Source organism: Carassius auratus, chromosome 25 (genome assembly GCF_003368295.1).
Source record: "Carassius auratus strain Wakin chromosome 25, ASM336829v1, whole genome shotgun sequence".
Taxonomy (NCBI): domain Eukaryota; kingdom Metazoa; phylum Chordata; class Actinopteri; order Cypriniformes; family Cyprinidae; genus Carassius; species Carassius auratus.
The window spans coordinates 16,726,246-16,738,373 of record NC_039267.1 but is presented as its reverse complement, the minus strand read 5'-3'; the positions used below and the strand labels follow the sequence as shown (position 1 = coordinate 16,738,373).

General features: G+C 37.8%; 1 protein-coding gene across 1 annotated transcript in view; it reads right to left on the bottom strand.

Annotated features, from left to right (window-relative positions):
- The window catches only part of LOC113043543 (laminin subunit beta-1-like), a 34,360-nt gene extending 23,228 nt beyond the window's left edge, over positions 1-11,132 (bottom strand). The window contains exons 1-11 of the mRNA XM_026202990.1: positions 11,006-11,132; positions 10,578-10,750; positions 9,379-9,517; positions 6,925-6,998; positions 5,514-5,702; positions 5,362-5,425; positions 5,066-5,268; positions 3,744-3,864; positions 2,279-2,467; positions 1,143-1,319; positions 918-1,030 (exon numbers count right to left, since the gene is read on the bottom strand). Of these exons, the coding sequence (XP_026058775.1) occupies positions 918-1,030; positions 1,143-1,319; positions 2,279-2,467; positions 3,744-3,864; positions 5,066-5,268; positions 5,362-5,425; positions 5,514-5,702; positions 6,925-6,998; positions 9,379-9,517; positions 10,578-10,750; positions 11,006-11,033 (1,470 nt within the window). The 5' untranslated portion in view covers positions 11,034-11,132. The remainder of the gene's footprint in view (positions 1-917; positions 1,031-1,142; positions 1,320-2,278; positions 2,468-3,743; positions 3,865-5,065; positions 5,269-5,361; positions 5,426-5,513; positions 5,703-6,924; positions 6,999-9,378; positions 9,518-10,577; positions 10,751-11,005) is intronic.
- Between the last annotated feature and the right edge of the window lie 996 nt (positions 11,133-12,128).

Sequence of the window (12,128 nt, the reverse complement as noted above, 5' to 3'; positions counted from 1 at the left end):
GGCTGTTAGCTCTCTCCATCACTGCTCTTTGAATTCCGGCTGGAAGCCATGACAAAAAGCACTGATGGCTTCTGGGACGGCTGGGTCGTGTAGTTATTTTTTAATTGTTTTACATTGTAGGCGTATTAAAAGGAAACTACAAAATGGTGCATTTTCTTTTTTCTTTTTTTGTCGTCTTTGCTATTGGTTGATTCCCGCTCCCGTCTGCTCCCGTTAACCATTTATCCTGTACCGTCCAAATCCCGTGATTAATAGCAAAGACCCATCCTGCAGGAATGCCACGGGAATCCCGTGACCCGTGGGATTCCCGAAAAAATGTCAGCCTCTAATCCAGAGAAGAACAGCGAACCTGAAACACATCTTGGTTGGCTGTAAGGTAAGCCTGATGCAAGGCTGGTATACCTGGAGGCACAACCAGGCGCTGAAGTGTCTTGCGGTGTTTCTGGGGAACAGGAAGACATCCGTCAAACCCCCTTCCTCTGTTAGGACATCGTGCAAAGGGAAAGGAGTTTGTGGGTGAAGGGGCAAGTGGGGTCAAGGTGAAGACCCCAAACACTGGCCAGCTGAGAGGAGCTTGTGACTGGAAGCTCTCTGTCGACTTAAATCATAAGCTCTTTCTTCCCGGATGAAATTGCAGTTATCAACCTTAGACCTGGTTCTCTTCACTACGTACTGCGTACATCATAGAGCTCACTGTGCCCTGGGAGGATGCGGTGGAGCCTTAATATTCTGGGCTGGCAGATAATGCAAAGCAACATGGCTGGAAAACAACCTAGTCCTACCACCTTGTATCAATGCACATTTAATAAAACTGTTGTATGATTTACAATTATTTACAAAAGTGTCATATTACATATTATAAAAGCACAATGCACAAAGAAATATGAATGAACTGATCAAGTAAGCAGAAGACGCACCAGACACTGGTCACAGTTCCTTCCGGTAACCAGACGTTTACAGTAGCAGTTTCCTGAGTCTGTATCGCATGGACTTGCACCTGGAACCGTCCCCAAAGCATTGCACGTGCATGCTGGGTAACAACAAAACGAAAGGAACTTATATTTGAGATCTTTCAAAACCATGTCCCCATGAATTGATGAATGATTTGGGTTGGCTTTATATTGTGCATGGCATGGACTTACGCTGGCATCCCAGAGGGTCGTCGCTGAGTCCGTAATGGCCCTGTTTGCACTGGTCACAGCGCTCACCCTCCACATTAGGCTTACAGCGACACTGACCCGCGATCAGTCCGAGAGACACGTCTGTCAGCGGATCACACACCCCACCGTTGAGAGAGCCGACCGGATCACAGTTACAGGCTGGAAAAGATCAATCCGGACAGCGTACTTAAAGACAATAGCAGGAACTGTGGACAGCTGGGAAAACTAACACACGGAGCCATGGAAATTCACTGCAGCAGTAAAGATGCTCTGTGTCAACTTTTTTATCGCGATACTGTTTTTTGCTACTAATTTTGTTAAAACTATCTAGTACAAAGTTCACGAAAGATACTTCCATTGTTTAGCATTGTTCACACTACAAATACTGGAAACACAACAATAAAATTTAGTTTGTTAACATTAGTTAACACATTTTTACAGAATTTATTCATCTACAATGTGCATTGATGTTAATATAATATATTAACATTGATATATATATAGATTAACATTTATATATATATTTTTCTTCTTTTTTTCAGAATTAATGCTAATTAATACTTAATACTTAAACATTCTTTTAAATATCTACAAAATAATTAGTTAATAAACATATTTTTTGTTAATCCCATGTTTGTTTAGAAGTTATTAATGAATACTAGTTTGAAATGCTAAAATTACACATAGAAATGTACATTGATCAAATAAATAAATAGTATTTTTATTGTTACTCCAAGTTCATAATTGGATTAATATTAACAAATTGTATTGCATTTTAAGCTATTATCATAGATTGATGTAAAACTCAGACACCACATTTCTGCTTTGTGGTCAAAGAGTTCAAACTGAAAAACCTCAGTCACCACAACAAAAGAGGAATGTGAAACCCTAGACGCGCGTGGTTTGAGGAAGGGCGGCGCTTCACCTTGTGGTAACGGACTACTTCAAAGCCCAGGTGTTTCTGTTCCCAAATCTGCACAAGCAGAGATGAACAAAGCAACAGCTAGACCAGACTCTCATCACAAACTAGACCAGACAGGTAGAGGAGCAGCGGCCGTCTGAAGGGGGAAGAAAACTCAGAGGAAATGAAAGGAGAGGAAATGAGAGGGGACACGTACACTCGCAGATGTTGGGGTCACGGATGTCTTTCTCCGGATGCTGGTAGAAGAAGGGCTTGCACTGCTCACACTTGTGACCCATGGTGTTGTGTCTGCAGTCGTCGCACACGCCGCCGCTCACGTTACCCGACGCCTGATACACGGCCATGTCGAAATGACAGGAATCAGAGTGATGATTGCAGTTACACTCTGTGAAAGAAGCAAAGAAATGGCAGATGATTAAGTAACAACTGTAACAAAGAAACAATTTTGACAAAGTATGACAACGTTTAAAAACTATAATGCATTAACAGCACGACAAATTACGACATAAAAACTGTAATGGAGTAACAGTTATACAATAAAGAACAACGTTTATAAACTATAATGCAGTAACAACTGCACGACATTTAAAAACTAAAATGCAATAACTACGGCATAGCAAAGAATTATGATGTTTATAGACTATAGCGCCAGCATTATAAACAATTACAACTTTTAAAAATGATAATGCAGAAATAATTTCACAAATGAATTGCCATGTTTAAAAACTATAACGCAGTAATGATTGCATAACATAGAATTGAAAGTTTAAAGACTATAACCATGTTTACGAGAATTACTATGTGTAAAAACTATTACGCCCCTGTCACACTGCGATTACGGAAAATACACGGGTAATGTGTCCTGGCAATTGGCGCTAGATTTTTCCCCTTTCACACTGTCAGTGATTACCTGGAATATGTGCGTGCTTTCACACACAACCCGTAATGGTCCCGTAACGACACGTGACATCAGGGCGTGACGTGTAATGTACGAGTCGAAAACGTTAGGCACGTTATACTTTCACTAAAGCTGGCGAACGATCTCAGCTTCAGGAACTAACTGATCTCTGCTTCATTACAGTTTGCACATATTTTTTTTTCGGCGTGAACGTTGATCTTCCTTCAAAACACCTGGTAAAAGAGTTGCACGATAACGTGTGTCATCAATAAGACTTTACGGCATTAGTTCTGTCTTTTACTCACACAGAGCTTGTTCTGGGACTGAACCCGGCAATGTTACTAGGTCACCAACCCGGGATTGATCCCGGAATCAATCCCAGGATGCGTTTGTGTTCACACAGAAGGTGACCCAGCAATTTTCCGGGACCGATGTGCAATGTGCAATGTGAAAGGGGCTTTAGTGGCGCAACAGATTACAAAACTCATGGTTCAGATCATATTACAGATTCTGAGTCATGAATCGGATCATTTAAAAACATTATGTTTAATTTAAAAAATCTGTATTTAATAACTCAAAGCCATGTGATGAAACCATCAAGTAAAATGTAATAGTACATTTTCATTATATTTTGACATAAATATCACTACACTTTATAACCAGAATTCACTTTGTCATAAACAGTAATTTTTAAATAAATTAATAGCATGAAAAAAAGAGCATGATTTCATTGGCCATCGCTGAACATTGCAGGAGATCATACTTTTACAGGCGTTGGTGTTGCGTCCCTCCGCGGGTCTCCAGGGCAGGTCATGGTAAAAGTCCTGACAGCGCTCACAGTTCAGCCCCATGGTGTTATGATTACACATACAATGGCCATGGACCTACGGCAAAACAGACATAACAATGATAACCAAGAACAAAATAAATGTAATCAAACTGAGACTATGTGTGGAACAGGATATTTAAAGGCACCACAAATTATAAACAAGTAAGTCTTGTTCTCCTGTCCTCAGGAATGAATTTGAGATAATTTCCTACTCAGACCCAACCAGAGAAAAGTTTCTTCATACAACAGAAACTTGGAGTTGCTCAGAACGGTCTACAAATCCGGCCCTAAACCAGATGGCAACAGGAAATGTTTATACTGGATGCATCTGGTCTGCATTAAACAAGCCCCAGTCCTGGCACAGACACAGATCTAGATGCAGTCTATATGTGAGCTTTCACTGAACTGCTCTGTGCCTGGAGATGATCTGGAGTCACTTCAGTGCCTCTGAATAAAGTTCTTGCACATAAAAAGGTAGTGAGATTGAGATCTGGATGTAATATCTGTTCATTACATTTTTCTAAGGACCGCAAAAGACTGAGACACATCTCAGTGCAGACGGATTGCAAACAGAGAAGACTGCAGACTAAACAGGAACCTCGTTCCTTTGGTGTATTTCGTCTTTGGCTTTTCAAATCATTTATCTAAAACCACAGAAACACATGCTATACTTCAAGCATAAATGAAACACAACCAAAAAAGGTTTGTAAACAACAGACACTGCGTGCATTTTCTCTGCCACATGGTTATTTGCTCTGTAAACTATTCAATAATGAAACCACGAGGCGGTCCGCATGCTTTCATACTAATGTGAAACAGATCCAAACTGAATTAGCTGCAGACTGTGATGTGACTTCAAACGATTTCTTCCCATGACAAATGTGTGTGAGATGTTTTCTTCAAAGCGGAGGTTTAAAAAGCCACAAAAGGGTGTGCATAAATGTGCATTTAAATGTGGCATAAATCAAAAAACAATTCCTATTAAATTTGCTTTATTTATCTACAATTCATTCTGGTATATTGCTGCATTAAAACGTTATAATTTCAGCTCAGTCAGTTCGTAATTGCTAAGTCAATTTGTGGTGGCGATTAGAGGGAAAAATTAAGAATAAATTTAATATTAAAAAAATAACTATAATTAAAATATAACAATAAATACTATAATTGCACAAAAAAATCTATGTAAAATATATAATGTAAAAATAATAAAATATAAAAATAATCAAAGTTATCAATATGCATGGCTTAAAACTCACCATGCCCTCCACGACCTCTCCAGCTCCATCGACGGGGGCGCACTCAGACGCGTGACCATAGCAAAAACAGTTTCCTCTGACCACCATGTCGTAGACTGAGTAGTAGTACTTCTCCTTGATCTCCATACGTGAGTCCAGAAGATTGTCCCCGAGAGTGTGCAGCTTAGTGAACTTCACCCTCAGATTAGTGATCTTTAACATGTCTATAAATGAAATGAAGCAAGAAGTTGGGTTCACACTTTTACACCACTTAATGAAAAGCATGTACATTAAAATGTTTTCATTTGTGTCCTTACTTTGAATTCTGGGGCTGTAGGGATCATCAATCCTGAAGACTGGATCCAAGACCCTAAAGATGGCCTTCAGAGGCCAAAGGACCAAGAGTCAATGGAAAATCCAGTATATGAGCAAGTATTCGCCAGAAGCGCGGTGCATTTCCAGAGCTCACCTCGCCCTCAGTCGAGGGTTCAATGTCAGAGTAGCGGGAATCGCAGATAACGTCGTCCACTTTGGTCATGGGTCCTTGAGAGACGAAGGGGAAGGAGGACTCGCAGTCATAGGCGAAGTAACGGTACACTTGCCAAGTCTTCCCGAAGTCTGACGACCGTTCGATCACCATAGCAGCAGGTCTGAACGTCTAGATAGGGAGCATAAGGGGACACGGCCCACTTTCAATTGATACTCAAATATGGATGATAATCCTACATCATCAGGATTGATCCTTCCTTACATAATATCTATACTGTTTTTTGGTTACACTTTATCTTAAGGTGGCATTACCTTACAGGTTAGTGTTAGTTGCTTGAAATTATGACTAATTTACTGTTATTGAAGTAATTGCATGTAATGTATGTAACTATGTCATCTTAATATAAAGTGTTTTAATGCGTGCTGTAAAAATACCACTAAATCATGATGAAATGTGACATTTTTGATTATAAACAATAATAATAATAGGTTTTTAAGAAAGCGTCAATATGGAAATTCTGGCCTAAAAATAATCTATTATTATTGTCATGTTATAGCCATTAACAGATAAATGGATGCCATTAAAATAATATTTTCATAAAAATAAAACACTAAAATAAATCAATTTAAATGCTGCACATGAATTTATGCATTCACTTATAAGTTATAGTGATTTATTTATGTTCTTGTCATTTTTAGCCGTTTTTTTTTTTATATATAGCTTTCGTTAATTACATTTTTTGTTAAATCCAACAACAAATAAACAGCATATTGTTAGCAATTATAAAACTAGTGATGTAGTTTTATTTTATTATGGAACGACATCTCTAGTTTCATAATTTCATAATTTTTTATATGTTTTTTAAGGCACAATGTTAAATAGCTAGACACTGTACTGTTATTATGCAATTATGAAAATGTCCATTCAGTTTAAGTACTGATATCGATATTGCCATTACTGGCTTGGATAGAATTTGGTATTGGATCAAAAATAATGTTATATTATAATATATTATAACAAACAAATAGTGATGAAAGTTTTGTCCCTGCAATCGTTCCAATCAGCATCACATGAGCACTATTGTTCTCTTGACGCCAGTCGATTCATATGCGCTCTCTCTGGTTTCTTTGAACTGCATTGCTGAAGAGAGATCATGCTGAAATGTAATCTTCAGCTAAAGCATTCCAGTCGTCTCAGTCAGCTGCACAGCCGGGTTTATCCCAGACCTCCCACGGCTCCCACACACTGAGCAGCACTTCCCCTCCTGCCAGCCCCCCTTCCCTTCCCACATTCACTCCTAACCAGCGCAAATCTCACCTCAGCCCGGGGCTGTGGCGACACCTTCCCCCCAAAACACACATCACCAGCTGACTGTCCCCTCAGCACTTACTTTAAAGGTCATGATAAGGTGGGTGAAGTGGAACTCTGCCTCCAGGTTCAACTGGATTGTGACGTTCTCCAGGCCTGAGAAAGAGAGAGATAAAGACATGACTTAAGACAAAGAGTTGCATTTCTCCACATTTATTAATGCAGTTCCATTAGTTAAGTCCCAAACTGTTCTTTAGGCTGTTTTCTTGCATCTGTGGTTTCATGAAGAACTTTTCAAGAACCATTCCATTCCATAGAAAAGTTATATACATGTTTAAAATGCTCTTCACACACAATGGGGCTCTTTTAAGAACTGTTGATTGAAGAGTTCTTTGGGGAACCAAAAATCATCTTATATGGCATCACTGTTTGGCAATCTTTATTTTCATTATCTCATGGTCTTAAAATACTTTAATACAATGACTTAATATAAAAGCTTAAAAACTGCCCCCCATTCACTTTCATTCTATGCATAAAACAACAAAATATATAGAATATCTATCTACCTATATATATATATATATATATATATACACACATTCTCTTGTTGTACAAACAAGGGTGATAATAATGGCAATTCTTATTTTTGTAGAATTTTATTCTCATTATTTGTCATGAACCCTATCTTGAATATGTTATAATATATACATTATTATTTAATTATGTTTACTAAATAGTAGTTTAAAAGCAAATCCTTAAAAGTCTCTAAATGAAATGAAAGTCTCTATTTGTTCTCTATTTAATCTAACTGCTAGTTAGGAGAAACAATTTAGATTAAAAAGATCTTTTGTATGATGTTTTGGTAATGCTTTACAATAAGGTTTCATTTGTTAAAATTAGTTAGCTGCACGTTACCAAGAAACTAACAATGAAAATACTGCTTAATGTTTATTAATCTTAGTCAAAGTTGATTTAAAAATGTATTAATACATTGTTAAGATCAAAGGTTGCATTTGTTAATATTATTTTATGGACCTACGCTTACAAGAAATAAAAATGAACAGTTGTTTTTTACGCATCGTGGTATTGAACGCGTCATGAAGACTGACAGAAATTGCTGAATGAAGTCATTATTTAGTTTTCTTTATGCACAAAAGTATTCTCTTAGCTTTATAAAATTAAGGTTGAACCACTGATGTCTCGTGGACTATTTTAACAATATCCTTACTACCTTTATTGGCCTTGAAGTGTCAATTGTGTTGTTGGAGAGTCAGAAAGCTTTCGGATTTCATCAAAAATAACTTAAATTGTGTTCCAAAGATGAACAAAGGTTTTACAGTTTTGGAACGACATGAGGGAGAGTAATTAATTACATTATTATGGGTGAGCCATTCCATTAACTCTTTATTGTAAAGTGTCTCACCAATTTTTTTCCATTAATGTAATAGGAACGTCTGCATCTTGTACATTAAAAAGCAATGCACAATTCCCCTAATAGTACTTCAGAACTCTACTGCTCGATGGATGCACTAAACATCTGCTTTTTTTATGGGAAAAGTCTTTGGGGGTCCATAAACATCAAAAATAAGAATAAACAGATTCATATTTTTAATTAAGTAGGAGGTCACCCCTGGTATTCTCAGGCCTTTGGCCCAGTTGGCTGATGGACCCCATACTCTCTCCTAAACCATACAGTCACAGGCTTCTCTGGTTGCATTCATGGCCCCTCGTTTCCTGTCCCACTACATTTCACACTCCTCCGCTGCAATAAGCAGTAAATCTCTGGATTTCTATTTCCTCTGTCTGTTTGAGTCATCGAGGAACATATGGCTTGTAGAACTATACATTCTTATAGCTTGCAGCAGCTGGACCTTCTCCATGTTAGCCGAAAATGTTTCGCAACTCAACCAAGTGGGTGGTTGTAGGATAATGGGAGTTTTCCAAGGTAAAGTATGTCTTAAAATCTCATGATGTGAGGAACAGAACAGAATTTCTGCTTATTCAAAATTACGTTGCAACACAACAACCAAGGACAGTTGTTAAAGGGTCACAACTCTAAGAGTAAAAATAAGAGTGGCTATGCTATGGCAAAAAATAAGGGAAAATAAAAAATAAATGTCATGTGTTTTTAACATTAAGTAAAACAATTGAGTACATTAATCAGGGTTTTTATATTTATTATTGGACTGAAACAGCATGGGATAAATGACACAATCTTCAATTGGCAGGTAGAAAACTCTTTCCCAAGGGAAAAAGACATGTCATTCCACACTTTAAAGACTGGTCATCACCTTAACTGGTCAGCAATTACACAACTGCTTTGAAGTAGTAAGTCCCTCCATTGGTCTGATTATAGGGGAACTAACGGACACACTAATGAGAGAGCGTTCCCTCTAATAAGACTTTGTTTCACAGCTTTCATCAATTCCCGTGAGAACTACACGGTCTTTGAGTAAACACCTAAAATAGTACTGAATAGTATTGAAAAGAAACGAAGATGTGCAATTGTTTGGTTTGGAGTCACAACACAACTCACCATTTTCTGACTGCCACCAAGTCTTGAGGCGGTTAGGGGCGAACGTAGTCACGACATTTTCGATTCTGTGGCTGGTTACTTGGTGTATGCTTTCATCGTAGGTTCCCCTGGAATCGCACACAAAGCACTTCTTCTCTTCCTGCGATGGAGGGGGTGGAAAAACCAGATAATGTCAATGGCATTCTTGTGACGTATGAACTTCTCCAAACCAAATGAATGACTGTGAGTGTCCCTGAGATACTGTAGCAAGTCAACCCACTTGGTCTGACTTACATGACACAGCTTTTTCAAAGTCTGATGGCCCACAGAGAGCATTGGTTTCATGTGGAGGCCAGATGTTCAGAGCTGCTTTGTGACATTTTCTTTTAATTAAAAACCTATTTAAGCAATTTGACTCTATTGAGGGCAATTGGCTTTAAAAAAAAAAAAAAAATTGGGACATATGTTGAGTTGTAATGTGTCTAGTGCGTTAAAATAAGTTCCTGTCCACCTTCACCTCATAACCTCCATTTGACCTCTTCTCCAACTCAATATGTTGCACTGCAAAGGTATTTAAATGATTAAACGTGAAAAGAGACGTGAAAATATGTCTCGAGACAACACTTGGAAGTAATTATCTCCCTGTTATGGTGTGGCATGAGTGATTATCACTCAGCCATAGCATCAACAACCCCCTATAAACCTGCAGATTGACTTTTTGAAGATTCGGAAGACCCACATGAGATGTTCAATGGCCCTATGTAAAACATTTTAAGGCGTTTTGTCTGGAAGGAAGTAGTCTAGACATTCTAGAGTCAAAGGAAACAAATCTCTAAAGACAAACATGTTCTAAAAACACCCACATGAAATAACAGCACAGCATTAAAGCTCTCTCTGAAGATGTTACAGATAAAAGCCCCAAAGGGTGTTGGAAGAAATCCCACAAGTGGAAATAAACCACATGAATTCTCAATTGTGGCAATAAAATACAATTATCAGGCGAGTATAGAGCCCTAAGGGATGCAGTTTTCATTTCGAATTAATATACAGTATATCATTTCATGACGTGACTATTAAATTAATTAGAACTTGAAAAATAAAATACATTTATAGCACTACGTAATGATTCAATAATTCAAACTTAATTGCTAAACTTTTAATGCCAAAACAGCTATATTTAATCAACAATGAAGGATAACTGTTTGCAACACATAGGTTACCTGCAAATGACTGACTATACAAAAAGGCTCAGGTTTCTGGAGTCCACATGTGGAGGTGGCCGAGAGTTGGTGTGCTCTTCCAATGAGAAGATCTCCTGTGGCAGGATAACAGCTCCCCTCTGTGCAAACATCTCCCAGCTCAGGCACATCTGCCAGAGCCCATGCCCCTAAAACTTTGTGGAAGAAAAACTGTTATATGCATCTGGTAGTAGTGAAATGAAATACAATATAGACTTTGTTTGCTTGTATCTTTAGGGTCCCTTAAATTCCAGTTTTAGAAAACCTAAAAAGACATTATAAAATTATTTAAATCAGAATTTCATTTTCTATTGAAGGTTTAATTAATATCTACTTAAACGTTAATAAAATGCAAATAAATAAAACATAAAGAGGCTTTGTCTCAAAAAAAAACTAAAGAGAAAACTTACTTAAAAGGGCTGCGAGCTGTAACAGCATGTTTCTAGATTCTTCCTTAGCTGGAGTGCAGTAATCCTGATTTTGCTTGGAAACTGCAGAGCTGAGTCTGATCCCTGCAGACTGTTCTGCTGCTTTACTGCAGCCAGAGCTGCGCGAAACTTTTTCTCCTACGCCGCTAATCTTCTGCGCATGCGCACACCGCTCCGACTCGTCTCGTGCGCTCCCTCCCCCATTTTCGAAGGTGGTCTTGAGGTAAGCAACGGCCAGTGAAAAACGGATAAAAGTAGTTAAAAGAGCACTGAGGTATAGGTTTAAGTACACTTAGTCGACAGTACTTGTCAAACGAATAACATTGATAACAAATATTTGAGTATTTGATGAAAACGCGCCATTTGAGGGCATTTGAAACGGTAACGTTTCCTCAGACTGAGCAAAGATATTTTAGCCTCTTCAAATAGGAAGCGACTGTTGTGTTTGGTCTCAAAAAGTACAGTCAAAAGTACAAGATTTTCCATTTGTTTATTGGGAACGACGAAACGTCAAATTAATTTACTTTTATTGTGGTTATACCATGTTTTAGTAATGATAATTAAATCAATTGTTGTGCATAGACTGCTATATTCATTCACCACAGTATTAACAATGTACTCCAAGGGACCAATAATGGTACAGCAGTGTTAAATTTTCTAGAAAACCGTGGTATTTGCTTTTCATGTTAAGAGAAAAACAAAACCTTTCTGTGATTGCAACAAAATGTATTTATTAAAATATAAAATTACAAATTTCAAATAGAAATCTAGATTCTCCCACACAATTACATGTCCTAACAATTTTATTAACAGCTGTTCTTACTTCCAGTAATGATATACTAAAATGAACAGACCTGTGCTCAGTGAAATGGCCTTTAATCCTCAATAATTAGACCGTTTAAAGGTCAGTCAAAGAGCAGGGGGTTCAGGTGGAACTGAAAATGGGATTTGGTGGTTGTCTTGACTTGAGATAAATTCGTGTTATATAAATGACCAAGAAGATAAACACAGAATTTGGTCAGTTTAGACATTAAACGCATGACATTACAACAGAGATTTTAATTATCAGTATATTAGGGCAATAAAGTGGTAGGAAACTTAGATA